The following is a 20,514-nucleotide window of genomic DNA, read 5'->3' as shown; positions in this document are numbered from 1 at the left end:
GTGCCACATTGGTTTGGACACGAGTGCTGAGAACACCCTTGTTGTCCCACCAGCCACCAAAATCACCTCCATGTGCCAGCAGAAGACATTTTATTTCACCACACCGTCTTTGGAAGAGAAATGCAGCATCAACGTTTTCCTAGCTGGACTGTCAAAAACATCTATGAATAATTTAAGACTGCCATTGACTAATTGCAAGCCATGTGCCAGATCCTCATTAATTCCCGATACTGTCTGCTGAACCACGCCAAAATCCTCCCCTGTTACTATTTATTTTACAACCCTCAGCAGCCAGTGGTCCCCACGCACAGGCAGGCAAGGCACAAACCCAGGGGAAGACCCCGAAGCCCTGGGGGGATTCTTCAACTCTTTTCAAAGAGTTGAAAAAATACCCCACACCTCAGGGAAAGGAGAACCAGAGAGAAGGAAGGCTGCACCGGAGCTTCAACATTTGGGGCAGAAATTAATTAAAGGATAAGCTAATGGAAAGGGCGCTGAAAAAGAGGATGAGAAGGTTCAGAAGTATCGGGTGAGGATGTGCGCACACGTTTTGGATGAATCCACTTGACTTTAGTACTTGTGAAAATCAAAGTATGTGATTAAGCTGCCTTCCCATCCTTGAAACTTTGTCAAACACTTGCTGGGTTTTATATTCCTTTTTAATGAAGCATTTTATAGAACTTAAGCCAGAGTATCCCAGAAATACCCCAAACTTCTGATAATATCTTAACATAAATTAAACCCATACTTTTCCTGGAAATCAGTGTGTGGAGTGGAACACAACGAGGTCTGGTAGCATAAAATTTTCATGAGAGTTGATGAAATACTGTGCAAACTTCTGTAGAGCGCAAGCAATAAATTCAAATCCCAAGCTGAAACACTGCCTACCATACCCATCCTGGCTCTTTTTTGTGGCTGAAAACTTCAATTAAATCAAACAAGAGCTGGTTGTATTAGGTGCACGACTGAAAAAAAGCCATTGGGCTGAAAACAAGCAGGAGCAAAGTCAGAGAAAGACCCATCCTGCTTTACCACATAGGTCACCCTCTGCTATATAAAGTGAATTTTTAGTTATTTTAGCTGTTGAAAGACTCTAAAATGGCTGTTCAGAAATCACTTGTTTACAGAGTCCCCTCTCTTCAAACAGGAATTTTTTCTCAGCTACACTGGCAATCAGCATCCACAGCTCATTATTTGGTTTACATTTTGTTCTAGATGTGTTTTGTTGCCATTTTAGTATCCCCTGGTGGAAGATACATCTTGCTGCCCAAAGAAAGCCCTTACAGGGCTAAGCTGCATAGCCTGCATATTGCCAATATGTTGAGAAGAAGCCCAGGTGAGAAGCACTTTAATATTTATTACAATGAAATGCAGTTCTGAATAACACAGTATCAATCAGCATCTGCTGTGCCCTTCATTAAATAAGAACCCGTAAATTTGCCAAACGTCTGAGTTTATTTCCTTTTCTAGCTTTAGACTGCAACTTCTTTCAAGTGTCATCTTAAATGTATACATTCATCAGGATGAAACCAGTGCCTATTTTTCATAGACCATGTGCCTAAAAAGTCTAAACTATTTCACGCACTTCTTAAAAATGCTACAAAACTCTCATACCCAAAAGCTGACAGTATTAAACACATACCATGAGGAAAAAAACCCCAGAAAATTACATTAGACAGTTTAAGGAAAACATGCTACTGCCATATTGCTTATATTGGTAAACAATATATTGATGGAGTCTGAACCATCCTCTCCTCCACTCCAAACCTCACCTAAACACCAGGGTTCTTCACACCCTGCATCAACGCTGACATTTGCTTTTTGGAGAAAAAAAAAAAAGTCATGATGGCAACAGTCGGGGTGTTCTAATACCATATAATTTGGTTGCCATCTGGCTCCTGCTCCACGGTACATCACAGCCATCATCTTGCACTTTGGGTTACAGCAACCCTGAACAGCTTCAAATCCCGCTGGCTGAAAATACTAAAAGCAAAAATTGCATTCACCATCCTATTAAAAACCTGCCGTTGGTACGAATACTTGTCATGCTCTTAGCCGTTGGGATTGCTAAATTACTCCCCTGGTTAAAATAACTGATTTAATAAAAAATAGCAGGGACAGTCTCCCATTTAGTTTCTCTGCACTGGGATTCTTGAACACTGGGAACAAACCAGTGGGCTGTAACGTGTCCCCCTGATACAGGGCCAGGAATTGCTTTGCTATTTCAGCCCAGTGCCAAGACTAGATTTAAAGTTAAACCCGAGTTCAGGATTTCCAGTTGGAACAAAGAGTTGGTGATTATAACAGCCCAGATCGATGCAATTTCACAGTAATATCTGGAACATGTATGTATTTGGGGGGGAAAAAAACCCTCACATATTCAATGAAATGAAAATATTTCCAAATAGTGGTGGTTTGGTTTTTTCACATCCTCTTCTTCTCCCTCTCTTTTAAAAAGTAGCATGGCACCTCAATTAGGATCAGAAACAAATTCTAAAAAATTGAAACACTGCTGCTATTCTCATGCAACCTTCACAAAAAAGGAAAAAAAAAAAGAACAAAAAGAAGAAAGAAAATATGTAGTGCTACATGGTTTTTAAAAGTGTGTCTGGAAAACAATTTGATTCTGTTCCTACAATAAAGTTTAATGTTTTGGATGCAATCACTGCAAATTACGAAGCCTTGGCAAGCTACTCTGTTCGAACATATGGAAATTTTGTCTGTCAAACTTTGCTTTCTTCACTTACTGCCTGCTAATACATTTTTATAACTGCCTCACCAGCCAATATGATTTCATTACAGACTGCAATCCAAAGCGACACAAACCCACTTTTTTTCTTCCAGTTGAGGGCTCATGTATTTGGTAGAAATCCCAACCAGGCTGTAACAGGTCGTGCTTGCAGTGCTGAGCAAAAACCCAACCTGCCACGCTCCGGCTCCTGATTTCCTTACCTGAGGACAGTGGGCACTAGCTCAAAAAAAACCCCAGATAAGAAAAAAGTTTAATGTACCACCAACAGAAACCCCTCTCCCTATGTACAGGGGAGAACAAACTAGTCTCATGGCACAGCAACGACCAGAAAAAGTCCCAAAAGAGCTTTCTCAGCCATTTACTCATTTGTGCAATGGCAAATGATGGGGATGAAGCATTAACCTGGCGATCTGCTGCAGATGCAGGGCTGTCACGGTGATTGCTTGTGGATGCAGCCAAAGACCGTGCCCAGATTAAAAGGGGGATGGAAGTTGTAGGGTGGGCTGAAACCCCAAGGACATGAGGTGAATCTAGCTGGAGTTGCCTGGAAATAAACAAAATACTAAAATGTCAGCCCTGGCTCCTCTTCTCATTGCTAACGTCTTTTTTGTGCAATTTGCCAGGACGAACCACAAAAATTTCCCCTCTCAAAAGGCCTTTCAGAAGAAAAAGGGCTGCCTGAATACTGGCATTGTGAGTGCCTGTAAGAGGGATGCGGCAGGATGGTGGCCCCGCACACTGTGCTTGGCTCCTTCCCTACCGGTATGCTGCAAACTGCAAAGCGGGGGCTGTAATCCTTTGCTTTTGTTTCAAAAAAGAAGAAAAAAAGAGTAGCCTATCAAAATTTCTCATTTTTTTTAGAAACTATCAAAGTATTAGCCCTGCAGTGCTCAGAGACTGACAGAGGGCTGGTAGGGGAGCAGTCAGGGAGAGGAATTTGGGGATCTTTTGCAGGAATACCCTTATGTGATATAGGGGTGGATGTATAGGTTCAGTCCCAGGCCGTCCGTAGGCACACACAGCCCATCCCATCACCCCAGACGTGGCTGCCGGGCTCAGGGAAGGCAGCACCCTTGGCAAGCTGAACACGGAGGAGATGGCCATCACCCCGCCTCGGGGCGCAGAGCGGGTCTGGAAGCCAGCGCAGGGGCTGCAATGCTGCATGCTGGTTTTAACGTACAATTTGCCGATTTTTATGTGTGTTCCTGAAAAATGAGGCTGCTCAGACTTTGGGCCAATTCAGTAATACAATTCCTCTATAATCCGTTTTTACACCATGGCTCCATACAGTGTGCTTCTGGCAAACCAGGCATTTAAGTCAGCCCAGAAAAGCAACCCCAAAATCTTACACTGACGGCACTTCACCGATCACAGAGCAGTGGGGCACCATCCAGCTAACTACCACCAGACAGAAGGCAGGGATACTTCGTTCATCACTTCATTTTATTTTCTTTCCCCTCCGATCTGGCCATGCCACCAAGGACACTGCAAATAAAGGAGACTGGTTCACATCCTCACGGAGAGGCAGCGCTTAATACCTGTACATAAAACAGTCCTGCTCCAGCATTTTCATAAGGATGCAGACATAAGCGGCTGCGGTACGAGCTCCCAGCCCAGAGAGCCCTGTGAAACACGAGCCCCGAAGCCTCCGCCGCGCTCCTACCTCGCAGGTCCTGCTGCGTGCGGGCTCCGGCCATGCTCTGCCGCGGCATTCGGAGGGATGTCCGCAGGGGAGTGTGTCGCTGCTCATCCAGGTAAGCGAGATCTTCTAAGTGGGCTGAGCTGGTGGCTGCCATGAGAAAGCAAACAACTACATCACACCTGGCTTTTGGATCTAATACTCTGGTTATTGTGTTTTTCGGTTTTTTAAACAAAATACGCAGAGTTGTAACTACACTGAGTCAACACAGCTAAGATGATACAAGTCTAATCTCCCCTAGCACGGAGTAAAGAAGTATTTGGTAACTTCTTCTCATGCCCCATCGGTATTTGCTCAGTTTGGTCTCCTGTTGATTTTCACAAATAAAAAAACCACATGGAAAATGGATGCACGGGGCCTCTTATATCTGATCTAAGTTCTCCCAATCACAAAACTCACTCAATTGCATGTGTGCAAAGCTTGACAGATACAGTTGACATTTCCTACTGTGTAAGACAACTCAATACCGCATTTTATGCTGAAGCCCACAATCTCCCCTTCAATTATTTTAGAGCTACTTAGCTTGGATATTAACATTTATCTGTTCATAAAACCAGAATTTGTGGCAGAAAAACTAAACTTTCAACAGACCAGCAAAAATACATGAATAAATGAGAAAAATGTTATCTGAACTAAAGAAGATAACTTTACTATTCCAGTGTTACTTGCTCATGGGAGAATTTAGTTTTCTTTACAATGCTAGATCAAATAGGAATAATTTATCGTTTTTTGCTGAAGGTGCCATCACTACATGAATAAGCATGGATGGAGCGGAAACTGCAGCTAGAAACTTTATCTCTCTCTCGGAAACTGGCAGATAATACAGTGGAAGTTATTTTTTTATTCCATTTTACAACTGAAGCACATGGATCATCCCACCACTAGCCGAGCGCACACCTCCAGAAGACCGGGCTACTTCTGTGGAGCAAAGCTACGAGCAGTGATCCCCACGGCATTACAGGAAAAAACAGCAAATCGGTAAGAAGCACAAAGGGTACAATCACCTGATTTTGAAGGTATTTCTCTCCAAATCCCATGGCTTCAAACATCACATCACACAGAGTATTTCCTACCAAGATGTGCCATTTACAGCGATTGTTTCAGCGACCAGTTTTTAAGCAACACTTTTTCCACAGCTGCCTGACGATTACAAATATTTTTAAAATTGAACTTCATAATGGGTGCTGCACAGTTAAGTGGGAAATGCCTCCGGAACATATCAGAGGGGAATGACTAGAGTTAACACTGGCCACAAAGCTGCAGCAATCAATTTTTTTTTTTTATTGGTGATGATTGGAACATAGGAGAAAATGTGGTTTAAACAAAGTAAATTTGGATCACTTGCATCTGAATTCACCCACTATTCTGCCATGTCAGAACCCTTTTCAGCCAAATAATTTACAGAATATTATAAAACAAAGTTATGAAAACTCCACTACATGAAATAATCTTTCTAATTATAAACAGAAAACTTAAAAATAGTCTTTGCAGATCACCAGCTCGGTTCTTGTTCTGATAACCATTTCCAAAATTCACATTAAACATTTACCAATGGAAATCATGCTGCTCAGTATTGGGCCGCTCAGTACTCTGTACCCAAAACTGCTTTTTTTCTTTAGTTTTTGGTCAATTACCATAACAAGATTATTATTTTAAATTGAACTAGTTCACTAAATGACTTCTTCAAAGACTGCCTGTGAAGCTGACATTAATTCTTCACTGTGAAATGGGTAAATATTTGGATATAGCTCTCTAGAGTAGCTCATAGCACTGGACTTCGAATCCTTCCTCCTTACCACCCAACACAAGATGTAACAATTCAACAAAACTGAAAGGCAGAAAATTTCAAAACTAAGAGAAACATCTTTTTCATACAATGCCTAATGGCCATGTAATAATCTTTACCAGATTGCGTCGCAGTCATAAACTAAGCAAGATTGAGAGACTCTAACAAGGGGCGGGGAGACGAGGCTTAAATTCGGCAGTGATTTTTAATGCTGTTCTTCACATTGCCTGAACTCTCTATATAAGTTTTCAGAAAAAGAGAGAGACGGAGAGAGGACAAAAGGTAAGCAACAGCAGCGAGAAAAAAAGAGGAGATAAAACCATTAAAGTCTGGTTTTAGAAGTCCTTCACGCTCTTCTACTCTTGTAAAGTTGATTAGATGTTCACTGTGAAGGAGCAGATTAGAGCTGAAATGCTGCAATTAGAAAGATGTGGTTTTAGCGTGGATGCAAGTTATTTTCTGTAAGCACTAAACCCACCGCAGCCTGCTCCCAGCATCTCCAGCATTCAGCTTCAGGTTTCACTTATACTATGGTGGCACAGGCCAATGAAATGTGCCTTTTGCATAAAACGTGTGCAATTTCTGTCTGCTTTTTGCTGTGTAACGGAGTCAGAGGATCTCCAGTGGAAGAGCAGATGTTACTGCAGCAATCGCAGGCAGACCCAGAGTATCCCGGGGGTATCTATCCAGGGACACAAACCACAAACTTGCCCAAGAGCCTGGTACCACGTCAGGCAGGTCAGTCCTTCCCACTTCAGCCTTCATCCCACCATCCACGCCGGCCCCGCCAGCGTCAGCTGGACTATGCCTATACATTTGATACCATCCCACACGTGGCTGCCGACTTTCTCATGAAAAGTAGGACCTTAACAGATAATCATTTCTCGTTAAATAAAAATCCCTCTTCACCCCAGCTGATTGTCAGGCAACAAGATAAAAAGCAGCCAGACAGGATTGCCTAGCACTGGCTAGTGCATTTAGGATGTGCTGAAAATCCACACCAGAAACAGCCCTAATTGATCCTGGGAGAGTTTAGAAAGGGAATATATTCAGGCAAAGGAGACCACCTTTAAAAAAAAAAAAAAAAAAAAAAAATCAAAGTCTGAATGCTTTTCTTTTATATTTGTAAATGACACTGCAGCAAGCTTATGCAGACCATTACATTAGGATAAGCATCATCATCCTTTCCAGGCATATCTTCTACCCTTGAATGGGAGTTATTAATGCGTTACACACAGAGCTCAGCAGTTTTGCTGCACCAAGGCTTCGTCACATACAATAAACAAACTTGCCAGCTGAAAGAACTACTGTTTCTTTGTGAAGACACTATGCTTTTTCTTTACTGACTTCTGTTAAATACCCTCATGACTTCAGTTCAAGTTACCCTGTTGAAGCTGCTCCTGCTTCTCTGAAAAAAAGGAAAGAAAACAAAACTCCCCATATTGGACTTGCTGCTAAATATATATGTGTGTGTGTGTGTGTGTATACATATATATATATATGAGACAGTGTGTGTGTATATCTATCTATCTATATATATCTATCAGCTGCTGAAGGACAACATTTCCTCCCTCTGAATTCTATATTTGGTCCTGCTCCAGTCCCATTTTAATTCTATCAAGAACATACAGAGTCATCATGGATGACCAGAAACATTAATCTCGCTGGTAATTTCATTTCTTTATACACCACCAGTCAATGTAGCAACAAACTGATAAAAGCTCATTTTTCCAATTTATGTAACAAGAGTTAAAATAAAAAAATATTTCCTCCCTAATTACTCATCAACAGAAAACTAAAATAACTTTTTTTAACAAAAATTCACATTAGTCCTTGAATAGAGAATCAGTTTTACAATATGATGATTAGGAAATTTTTTTTGACTTGCAGTCTCCAGGAAAACACCCTCATACAAGCCAATCCTGTGCACACCAAGAAAATACTGCGCTATAAACATGCTGCACGGCCATGAAGCAAGACCTGCAATACTCTAGGGCAGTATAGAGCCTCCCATTAACTGTAAAGGATTTAAAATGCCAAACTGTTATTCTTAAGAGGCACTGATCATATGCCATACACGACCTCTACTGCCCAAACCATATTTGCCTCTCAAAACAGATGTGACTTGTTTTAGTTGATTGTTTCAGAAGCATCAACTAGTGGCAGCTCCACAACTAGTCTGTAGTTTTCTTAAATCAGTACTAATCGTGCTCCTTTATCACTTTGTGGGAGAAAACCTGATGAAGAGACTTGCTGTGAGAGTATCCCCAGGTTTTGAAGCCCAGTTTTTCAAACTCTATTAGCTGGTCTGATCAAGCATGGCATCTCCCTGCTCAGCACACCTCTTTCTTTAAAATAGAGGCTAAAAACCAGCATGGGTATATTCTTTACTTTGCAATATTGGCAGTTGTACTTTTTTCTTCCCAGAAGGCTGCTTTTAAGGGGTCTTTTTAAGGGGTTGGTGGTCTTTTTTCTCCCCCCCCCCCCCCCCCTCTTTTTTAAGTCTTCAAAACCATCTTTTAGAATAGCTTAAGATGAATGGAATCCTGTGATATTTCATCTCTTACATAAAAGCCACAGTTAACAGATAAAGAGCCGAGTGCCTCATACACGTCATTCCTATCTTCTCCTTACCGCCTACTCACGGGCTGCAGGATTTTCCTACTTAACGATGCACGGAAAGGTTTTCAACATGAAGCCAAGATTTCTGGAGTGTTAATGACAGACAACTGGTCACCACAGCTGTTAATGCAGAGCCAGACTTTGGAGACATCCTTACGAAGTGGTTTCGAGACTGTGTCCACATCAGCTAGCAGCTACAAGGAGGGTTAGCAATGTTGGGGCTTATATGATTTCTGAGGAGCATAATTTTGACAGCACTTGTTGAGCTGTGTAATTAAAAAGCTTTTCTACTGCAAAGGGCTCAGCAATCTTTCAAAATTGCATTGATCTTCTAGGATGTGGATTTTGGTGAGCAAGAGGAGAATGAAGCCTGAGAGCTGTTCTTCACACTCCCCCAATAACTGAGGTCTACAGAAAGACAGCAGTCCGTGTTTTATTACAAATCAAGAAAAGAACGTCAACTCTGCTTGCTCCAAAACAGCAAATGGCAAAGGCACGACGATCCAGCTGTTCTGACAGCGGCTCGATGGCACTAATTGCTGCACAACAGGCAGAAATGAGTTTCTGAAGCAAACAACAACTGAGTATTTTTTGAGTACCTACAATACACGTGCAGCCTCCTGGAAGAAGAATTGTTTTATTTCCTGGTAAGAACTGCAATCCTGCCAGTATTTTTTATTTTCTTTTATTTATTTAAAGAGTCTGCATTTCAACCTTTGTCCTGTTTGCGAAAGGAGAAGCCAGCTGCAATTCCAGATGTTTTGTAGAGGTAGACCTTGTGCGCTGCCAGAGAAGAGCACAATGATGGCCAGTGGCCTGATTTGTTATTGGTCCTACAAGAGGTGAGGAGTTATTCCTCAGCAGCCCAAAGCCAGGCTCTCTTCCCGCCTTCAGCATCACCATCATCATCATCACCTTCTACAGCCGCAACCGAGGAGACTTGTACGCGACGAACTGCAGTCAGCATGAGCTGCCAGATCCATTTCACATTTTGCCACGGGTTATTTTTGCAATTGTCAGTACAACTACCCTGCCATTTCTCAGGCTGATGAAATGAGATTTATCTTCCTGATTTAGAATGGAGGAATAATTAAAGGGATCTAAGGCCAGAGGAACTAGAAGTAATTCTTCCTGAGAATATGCTTCAGTACTTCAAAAATTATGCAAGATAAATTTATCTTAGAAAATATAATATTAAACTGTTCAAAGTTTCCCCTCAATTCTGAACCTTATCCTATTTAATAAGACACAGTGACTGCAGATAAAACACAAGGGAGAAAAAAAGTACCTCCTCAAAAATAATATTTGCATACTGCAGGTGCAATTCTCCTAAAGAAATAGCAAACAAATAGTGGAAGATAATTCAGTTTCAATGTACTATTTGAACAACAAACACAAAACAACCTGACTTGAAATTGGTATTTGGCAGCCCAGGGAGGGGGTGCACTTTGCGGACTGGGGGAGATGGGGAAAAGCGGCGGGGGGGGGGGGTCGCTGCTCTTCTCATCTGAGTCAATGGATTCAGCTTGCCATGACTGATGCACGGATCAGATTGTGTTATTACAAGGTATTCTCCATGTACCCCAAATTCAGATTCCTTACAGCTGTATTAATAAATATGCTTCAGATTTAATGACTCAATTTTTGGCTGGATATCTGGTCGAAGTTATCAAGAAATGGTCAAATACTAATAGGACAATGCTAGGTTTTTCGGGTTTACCCAAAGCATCTTCACTTCCTCTCTCTCCTTGGAATAATTCATATGAAGAGTTGCATCTAATTCAGAGTTTAACCATAGCCCGTAACAAAAATAAAAAAAGGTGCAAATTTTTGTTACACTGCAACACAGATGCCATTCCAGGGCTTGCGAAAAAGCATGTGCTCTAAGGCCGATCTAATTAGAGCTTCCTTTCCCCCTGTTGCAGTGCATTTCATTTAACACCACATTTCTCTCTGTGCTATTTTTGTATCAATTCTCTTTCCCTCGGGCAGAGTTAAAGGTATTCTTAAAAAGCTTCTGCTCTGCTTCCTCCCCTGTGGTCTTCAGTGGGTCTTACTGCGGTTTCACATCTCACAGGTTGGTCACTCCAGATGGGATCACCACTCTCGCCCGGTTTGCGTGACCTTTCCCGGACGTCTCCGGGGAAACCGTGGGACAGAGGAAAATACGAACATATCTCAACAGTAAGAAACCAATTTTTATGATGAGTTTCTTCCAATCACTTTCATCACCTGCTTAAATACTGCTGCTTGACCTTGTATTTTTCTGACCTTGAGAGAGAGACGCATTTGCTTTTCTGAAAGTCACACTTTTCAAGTCACATTTTATAACCTTTCTTTTACTAGTAGCTTGTGCTTTTGCCTGGTGAGGTGCAGGCAGTGGTAGGCAGGGCTGCCAGACGCTCAGATCTCTGCCAGAAACATCCTTAGAGGACCAGCTGCCAGATACCAGGATACAGGTTGCTCCCTGAGATAACCACTGCGCACCGTGTTCTCAAAAAGACATAACGTATAGGCGTTTATGCAAACCCTGCTCTCACCTTCAACAACACACTTTTCTAATGGATAAAGAATTTAAAGTTGATAACTAATAATATATTTGCTGCTATTTTATATTCTCCAAGAGGAAAGAGAGGAGCTAGTATTATATAAGGGCATTTAAATTCTCTATTAACATTTAAACAGACCTCATAAACCATGCATGTGGTCTAAATAACACAAGATTTCATGTTTTATTTCATGGGTAATGGGAATAGAACGAGATGTTCATTGTGTACACAAAATGCAAACCTTCCTAAGAAATTTGTGTTCTTTCAAAAATCTGAATGCCCAGCTCCAATGCCAAGCGTCTTCTGATGATTAGTGTGAAAAATGTTGAAGTATATAAAATGAATTATTGTGCGTATTTGCTTGGGATGGGGTAGGAAGAAAATGCAGTTGAAGCTTTCAGTTTCTGGGAACAATAAAACAGCAAAGCAAATGGATTCATATGGGGCTGAACTGTAAAACTGAGTTTTAAAGAATTATTGGAAGACCCGGGATTACTTTTACAGGTTTTTCTTCTTGGATCATAACCTCTCAAAATTGCAGCCCCCTCTCACTTCGGAGCACAAACTATCTCTCCTGACAGGTTAAAAAGTTCTGCACCACACAGAAGTAAAGACCACTTTTTTCTTTTTTACTTTTGGGGTTTTTTGGAAAGAAATTTGCTAGCAACTCCTGACTGTCTTTCTGAAACTGTCACCCAAATGCCTTTTTTTTTTTTTTTTTTAAAGCTTTGAGATTCAGGGTTTCAGTTAGAACTGGTGATTACTGGGTTATGCTTTCTGAATGCCACACAGCAAGAAAAATTGCTGTTAACACTGGAAGAATGAAGCAACGTTTCCTTGTACTGCAAAGGCCATGTTCAGGAGAGGTAACACATACCTCCCAACACTCCCCATCTTGACTACGTAGGCAGGGAAGGGAATTTCCTTAATTAGAACTAAGAAAATTTTTAATTTGCTTTTTTGTGGGTTTCCCCACATACATTAAGTTAATACAGTATAATGTAGCATTGGCTAAACAAAAGAAAAAAGGATTTGAGTTATAGCTTGAGGTTAACAGAAAATATAAGCACTTCCCTGTGCACAAACGATTTAAAATACTAGTTTAAAATCCTGAAATGCTAATGTGACTTTTTCTTATCTGTAACCCATGCTGGTTCTCACATGATAATACTTTACATTTTACGTAGTTAGGGCTGGAGTTCACCAAAATAGAGTGAATTTTCGAGTTAAGTATATGGCTACCAGGACTAAACTTTATTTTTACAACGATTTCCCCAATAATATGATCATCATGTAAATGAAGTTGTCTCAGACCACTGAAGTCAGCACCATCACAAGAATTTGCTCCAATTTAGAGCCTCAAGAGCGGTTTAACATAAGCAGTTTAACACCAAGGAAATCCAGCTGTGCCCAAGTGACAAAGCTGGAGGTGCTGGGACCTCTCAATTGCAGCGAGTACAGGAATTTACCTCCAGTAAAACACTGCGTTTTCCCCTTCCTTTTCATGTCCAATGTGGCTGAACTGTTACTCTAAAGCTTTTCAGAAAATTCAGCCCTCTGACCTTAAAAGTCTGAATTCAAGCAGTGTAACTTTGCTAAAATTATAAGCTACTAAATGCACAATATTAAAAATCTTTGGTAAATCCAGGTAAATCTTCTCCAACTCCAAGAGATTATGAGAAACCGATGCCAATATCCACGAAGGGCCACTGTTCCTTGCATCTAGCTGGAGCAGGATAAGTTTCAGTTTCCAAGATGAAAGCTATACAACCATTTCATTCCAGCTGGTTTTATGCAATTTAGCTGATGAAAAACTAAATTTCTCAGGCTGCGCTGTGGCAACAAGCATTCTCTCCAAAGATAAGAGGAATACATTGAGGGAACCACTTCTCTTTTTGAATTGATAGGGATTTTATAAGTAAAATGGCAGAAATAGTATAATCTAGAAAATATAAAAAAAATCTTCAGATTGTAAAAAAACCTTGGAATTCCAGAGAGACATAACTAAAAAACGCTGAAAGAATATTCAGCTCAACCAACCTGTGAGGAAAAAAGTGCAAGAGAAATGCTAACTCAATAAGATCTTTAAAAGATTCCCTACGGAGATCAAAAATACCTTTCTATATCAAAAGACAAAAAAAGACAAAAAGGAGCCAGGCTGGGCTCCTCTCCCCATTTATAAAGACAGTCTGCAAATGGTGAACGAAACCAATTTCAGGAGCTGAATTCCATTTTTAGCTTTGAAAAGGCTTGATTAAATTTGAAGGTGGAATGGACTCAGTGCCTGAGCTGCCCCACTGACTTTAAAGGGGTGCTGGCTCTGAAGTGTGGTGGCACTAATTTCAATATGAGAGCTGTTAATGTGGGCTATTAGGAGAAAAGAAACAGCAGGTCTGGTCCCTGAATTTCCTTAAGTTTTCTTCCCCTCAAACACGGTACTAGTGCATAGAGACTGTGCTCACATTTTGCTTAATTTTCTTCTAATTTATTAGCAGTACTTTACCTTGCAGCCAAGCTGTGAGCAATTTGCTGTCCATAAGTTACGTGTGACCCGGAGACCTTTAAGTTCTCCTGCCACTGCAAGAGGGATAATTTGCTCCGACCCTTCTGCAGCACAGTTCCCCTTTCTCTTCCAAGTCAGTATTTTGCAATGCTCGCTGCCTGGGCAAACAGCAGTGCCCTTCACAGCTGCTTCTGACTTAATACCATAAAATTGCCTAACAAGTTCTATACTCCGTGCAGTAACTCACTCAGTATTGCTCACCATACATGCTCCCGGTGAGCTGATGTGAAAGATGTGCTCTCACTGCTTTCACAACTGGGCTTTTAAAAAACTCGTTACCACATGTATGGTAACCCATGAATCTCAGCAATTTACCAAGACCCAGACATGCTCTACCAAATCTAACATCCCACTTTGGCATTTTACAGTACACAAGAGCCTGCATTGTTTTGGTTTTCTCTTCCAAGAGAAAGTATTTACCAAAAAAAAATATTTTTAACTGTTTCTGAAGAAATATTACGCAGCGAAGTGCAAGATGAGATCAATACGTGTTGGGGAGAGTTGTAAGCTGTTTGGTGAGTAAAGGGATGCATTACACGGCAGTGATTGCTGTTTGTAAGCCTGCTGTAAGAAAGGACATTTTTGTGCCATTTTAGAAGATATTCAGGGAGAACCTTAAAAAAGAAAAAAGAAAAAAGAAAAAAGAAAAGAAAAAAAGAAAAGAAAAAAAAGAAAAGAAAAAAGAAAAAAAAAAGAAAAAAACCCCACAAGGTGTAAGTGCTACCATGCTTTGGTTCCCAAGAATAGACTGTTTGTATATAAATTCAACTGCATTTGGAAAAAAAAAAAAAAAAAGACAAGCACAGTCTGTTTTAGCAAAGCTGTGGTTTCATGATTACCTTAAAATGTGGAATACCACTAAAAGAAAGGCAGCTTTTTGCCCCACTCCCAGCCATGCTTTGCCTCCACCCTAATGAACTTGTGGCTCAAAATTAATATACATATTTTCTGGAGGGTTAATTTTCAGTCACATTAGTCTACTAATCTGGTTTATCAAATGGCTACCCAATGTGTAGTGCTGGTGCAAGGATGTGGAGTTGGCAGACAGTGCAGGATTAACTCTTTGGGCAATAGCACGTTTTGCAGATAGGCTTAAGTCAACCATGAAACTACATCTGGTTTCCCTCTCCCATCATTCAGGTACACAGATAACGAGCTTAACTGGTCTGGGGAAAAATCCCATAAAAATCTATTACTTAGAAAACATAATTTTCTGGTGCCACAAACTTACAGGAGATAACATGTGATCATTTGATGATAAAAGGTTAAGCCAAATCTTGTATTCTTGTCCATAGTTACTACCACAATGATTTATCCTGGGACATGTACTGTGTTAGCTGACACACTACTTAAAAGCAGCAAAAAACCCACAAAACAAAACCATCCGGAAAGAAAAGGTGTTCCTGAACCTTGCTAGATAGTTTTCTCTTGAAACAGTATTTGCCTCTAAATGCCTCAAACAAGCCAACGACTTCCAAAGTCAATTAAACCAATACACATGTATATTTAAATTTATGGTACCTCGTCTGCCCTGTTTTCTTTTGAAGGTGTTTACGCGGTGTCATTAATAAGAAACGACCCTAAAGTAATAACAAGGCTATGCAAGCAGAGTTTCCCACTTTTTTCCTATCCCCTTTTTCCATTCTGAAATCCCAGGCTTTTAGTCTTTCAGATGTTAAGTAAGTAGCACGTGGTGTTGTACCGCCATGCTTAGGGTGCTGATATTTTAGCATCTATAAAAATCTCATTTCTACATTGCTTTTAGGCCTGTGACTGTCCAAAGTGGGATTAAAAAGGAAACCTAATCTAGTTATGCAATGCAGCCTGGGTTGCCAAGAGATGCTGTTTTAACAGACAGTATCCCAGGCTCTGTGCAGTCCGGACTTTCTGGAGCAACATTCACGCTGCCAGCCAGTGGGAGAATCCTGCAGGGACTCTACAAACCAAGACCGTATTTCTCCGTGTGTCTATACAGACAAGACATACAGACCGCCTCAACAGAATGTTTAACCCCAGAGAAGTTACTCAGCAAGAAAAAAAAAAATGGGGCAGAAAAGGAGAATAATTCCAGGCAAGGAGCTTTTCAGTAAAGCTTTAATATTTTTAATCCTATCTCTTGTTTCTGTCCTGCTGTTACCAACTTCAGGGGGAAACTTAGCAGGTTGTTAAAAGACATCAATAAGATATATCACAGCATCATTTAGGAATCTTTTAAACAGCAGACATGAAATTAAATGAAGAAAATGTTGATGTAATGCCAAAACAAAAAATTCAGTCATTAGCAAATCCCAGGTAATGTGACACCCAAACCAGTGCATGCACACGTGTGGGCTACGACATTCAGAGCAAAGTCCACCAAGAGAGACGGAATCCACAGCAACTTGTCTGTAGACAGAAAGTATCATAATTCTCTTAACTCCCAAGTTCTTAAGATCTTCAGAGAAGATCAGACACCTGATTTTACTTGCAATGAATCCTTTGAAAGAGTAGAAATGGCTATGATGTCTTGGAATTATGTGGTACTTTAAACCCAAGATTATTTGCATTGTAATGGCAGCAAAGAATCTTTTTTTTTGTAAACATATTCTCCGATAATCTTACAGTTGTACAATTTTGTAAAAAAATGACAACAGACTGCTGAAATAACCATTCAACATCATCAGAACGAGTTTTCCCCACAGGAATTGTCCATTTAGGAGCAGCAAGTCAAACAAAAAGACAATTTTTGTCACGCTTAATGATGATGACTACAGAAAGGAGATTTCTCTTCGGATAATGAGAACACGAAAAAGGCTGTGACGTGCATGTACTGTGTGTGTCTCGCTCTAACCTAAAGGCAAAAACGTTTATTTCTTACCTGCTACTGAATTTGGCCGTGGCATAAGGTAAAGAGGAATAGACTGCACGGACTGGGACAAGACCGTCTCCAGGTTCCTCTCTGGGATTTTGTTCAGGCTGTAGGTGGAGGCCGTCATGTTCTCATCCACACGGTATAAGCAGGAGTCCATGCTGGATTTCTGGGACTGCCAAGGTTTCAGGTTTCCTCCAGATCCAAGTTCTTTACTGCTTTCCCCTCCATATTTAGTGCGTTCCACATTTTCTGAGTAGCTTGTCAAAGTAGCTTGAAGGAAGAAATTATAAACAAAATGAGTAACAAAGAAAGAATGGCTTGCACACACACTGCTCTATGCCGAGTTCTGCAATGCAAGAGCCAAAAATGATGTTCATCACATTTTCCACATTCACATAAATCAGAGATTATGGAATTTAGTTTAACGATACTGTTTCTGCTTACTACTTCTAAAAGAACATTTAGGCTGTAATGTTTTGGCTCATACTGTTAAAAGCCATTAGTAATTACAAAGAGTATTAAAAATTATGTGCAGCATTGTATTTGAATACACAATTCCAGAAACAGCAGAAATTATTAAGGAAAGAACATTATCAGCGATCCTCATATCTTTTAAATTGCATTGTAGTTACCACCTTTTCAGGAAATGTTTGCAGAAGTTTATAACCTTGCAATGTCTGACACTGAAAAGCCGTAAGCACATAAAGCCCCCACCTGACTTGCATGAACAACCAGCTCTTATGGATTAGTTTGGTTCAGAAACTGAACCCAATATCTCATTTGACTGACAGCAGGTTTTTATGAAGCTTTAACTGTAATCCACGCATTTCCCCTTATATCATTTCATTTTACAGATCAGGATTATTGCTGTGTTGACTTTCACATTGGGAAGCGACAATACTATACTGATCCACACCACTAACATCTTCTCCCCGTTGGGATTTCCTCCTCTGGATTCTGATGCAGTTATCCGCTGTCTGTAACTCCCTTCGGGCTGTTGACGTTCCTTTCATCTTTAGTCTCCCACATACTCATTCAAGGTCATAATCAGACCTTTTAGTCATTGAGAAAAGGTCCCAACACCCAGACCAGCTTCTCGGAGTGTGTCAAACTTGCCTGCTCCTTAACTTGGGGGGGGCAGGGACGACAAAAGAATAAAAAAAAAAAAGAGAAAAAAAAAAGAGCTCACAAACCAGAGCTCACTATCCTCTCATCACCCCAATCACCCACATTTCCACTGCTATTCAAAACCCTGAAATTCAACTCAACCCTGAATTTTCTGAAGCCCTGGACATGCCCTGTTCTTGTAGATCTACTTGCTAAATCCACTGAAATCCGTCATTTTCACTTAGCAGTGGTAAATACCTTTCCCAGTCCAAATTCTCTGCTAATTTCTGTGCCATCTGTCCCTGGACACAACAGCATAGATCTACGGCTTCTTGTCTGCAACACAAATCACACTGTAATGTCTCCTCAGGGGCAGCCTTCTTGCCTTCACAAAAGCCCATTCCTGAACCAAGGGAGATGCTGCCTCATTAACAAACAGCACCACATTAATTTTTATATTGATAAACACAAACAGTAAATTACGCCAAATGCTTAAATTACTCCATGCTTTTAGGCTAAAGCTTTTTCTAGGCCAAGTTTTAAGAGTAAGCAGCCTAGAAAAGAAGTTCCAGCCAAAGAGCACCTAAAGGAAGATGCAGTTTAACTGCAAATGGGTAAGGGTTATTTTGTTTGTTTTTCTATATGCACCCAGAAGCAGAGAACTACATATTTTAGCCAGTTGTTTACATGTTGAGTACAGGAATAATTTCGCTCCCTAACGTTAGGCATTCGATTTAAATTCTCAGAAACACCCATATAGACCTGGCAAAATACAAAAGTGATGACACTTAAAGCCAGGGGCTCTGGACAGCTCTCCCTGCCGAGGTGCCAAGCAGACTGCTGGACTCTATCCCCAATGCAAAACCATGAACTTCAATGACCAAGGACTAATCTGGCTTAATTATACATGTTAAATGACATTATAATAGGAACCAGAATTAACTGCTTACATCTAAAGTCACAAAATCATCATTAAAAAAAATATTGAAGACCCCGTCATTCTTACTGCGCCTGCTCTTTACCCCTCCCAACAAACTCCATGCAGCTTCAACCTTTACCGCTATTTCTATCATTTTATTTCTCAGTATTGGGTTTCTTGACTATGCAGTGGGATCAATACCTTCATGTCTCATCAAGTGTTCCAACATTTAGTTGTTTGTAACATATTTTGAAATTTAAAACCAACACATGCAACTGCTAAGAACCGGTATTTGTTTGTTGGCATTTAAACATAGGTCTGCTGTCAGGTAAACACATTTATACTTTAGCATAGGAAAGTAAGATAAAAACAAGAAACAGATGTTCACAGATTTTCTTGCTGCCTCAAACTGTTTAATATTGAGAAATAGGTTTGAAATGGTTTTCTAGAAAATCTCCATTTCAAAGTCTGGGTCTGCAGTGCTAGGCATACTACGTTGTCTATTTACAGAAAAAAAAAGTCCACTGATCCATTAAAATCCATTCATTTTAAAAACCTATCTCAGTATATGCCTAATTAATCTTTGCAGAAACACATCAGCACCTGAAATCAGTCACCTTCCAATACATCAAACTGAGGAAAAACAAAATAACTATGTGTCAAAATAAGTTTTCTCTAAATGAAGCAACAAAAAAAGTAAAGAGCGAATAAATCCTACTGGCCCCTTTTCTAATTATCAATTTGTGTTCATTTTAAACATAATTTTCACTGTTTTACACTAAAGCTGTTGTATGTGCAAACTCTTCATTGAATCAGGTATTTAGGATTGTTCCCTGTGGATTAATTTACCTTGTGAACAGCCCTGGATGATATAAGTACTGCTACACAAGCTGGAAGCGATTGCTCTATGGACTTAATCTCTTCTATGAGCTATTTTAAACCAAACCAATTTTGACTTTATTTAAAAGGCAAAAGCGTGAGGTTAGCTATGAGCCAGCAACATGAACTGACATGCAGAGCACGTCTCCTGGGGGAACTAAAGCTTACCAACGGCGCGACCCAGAGAGCTGCTCAGAAATTACAACTTCACAATCAAAATTTGAGAAAGCAACGTCTAATTTCAGAAAAATTCACATTATCCGCAACTACTAAGGTTGATGCAGGGTGATACTCAGGGGTAAAAAGTTGGTAATGCAAAGTTGGTAAATACAAAGAAAGTGCAAAGATTTGGTCAGCCCTGAAGTGGTCAGGCAGCTGGACTAGATGATCATTGGAGGTCCCTTCCCACTGAAAAAATTCTACTGTATTCTATTGTATTTCATTTCATTTCTTGGGCAGAAAGAACTTCATATGTCAGTCCCCAATAGGATCAAGCCCATGAACACCTGCAACCAGATGGAAATCTGCAAAATAACACGATTTCTGCAAGTTTGCCATATTCATACCCTAAACTTTCCAGAACTGCAGGGGGTATTCTCAGCCAGGGTCTGTGCTCATATGGTTTGGGTGTGTGAGTACATCTCCCCATCATTTCCTGCGGTGGCCCCTGCGGGGGATTAACTGTGCTTTACAGCAATAATCTCTGTAGAGTGTTGCACGGGGAATGAAGACCTACCCTCCGGATGAATCCTACTCACAGTCGCAGCAGGACTCCTGTTGCATCATT

General features: G+C 40.5%; 1 protein-coding gene across 17 annotated transcripts in view; it reads right to left on the bottom strand.

The window, feature by feature from the left end:
* TANC2 (tetratricopeptide repeat, ankyrin repeat and coiled-coil containing 2) overlaps positions 1-20,514 on the bottom strand; it is a 273,282-nt gene that overhangs the window by 74,410 nt on the left and 178,358 nt on the right. For 16 of the 17 annotated variants that reach the window (XM_052785087.1, XM_052785092.1, XM_052785093.1 and 13 more), the window contains 2 exons: positions 16,829-17,092; positions 4,416-4,541 (listed from right to left, as the gene is read on the bottom strand). In XM_052785087.1, coding sequence (XP_052641047.1) covers positions 4,416-4,541; positions 16,829-17,092 — 390 coding nt within the window. Of the gene's footprint in view, positions 1-4,415; positions 4,542-16,828; positions 17,093-17,457; positions 17,555-20,514 lie in introns of those variants that run through there. The other variant, XM_052785105.1, reaches the window with a different exon arrangement.

Source organism: Harpia harpyja, chromosome 4, assembly GCF_026419915.1.
Source record: "Harpia harpyja isolate bHarHar1 chromosome 4, bHarHar1 primary haplotype, whole genome shotgun sequence".
NCBI lineage: Eukaryota > Metazoa > Chordata > Aves > Accipitriformes > Accipitridae > Harpia > Harpia harpyja.
This window is presented reverse-complemented; position numbering and strand designations above follow the sequence as displayed.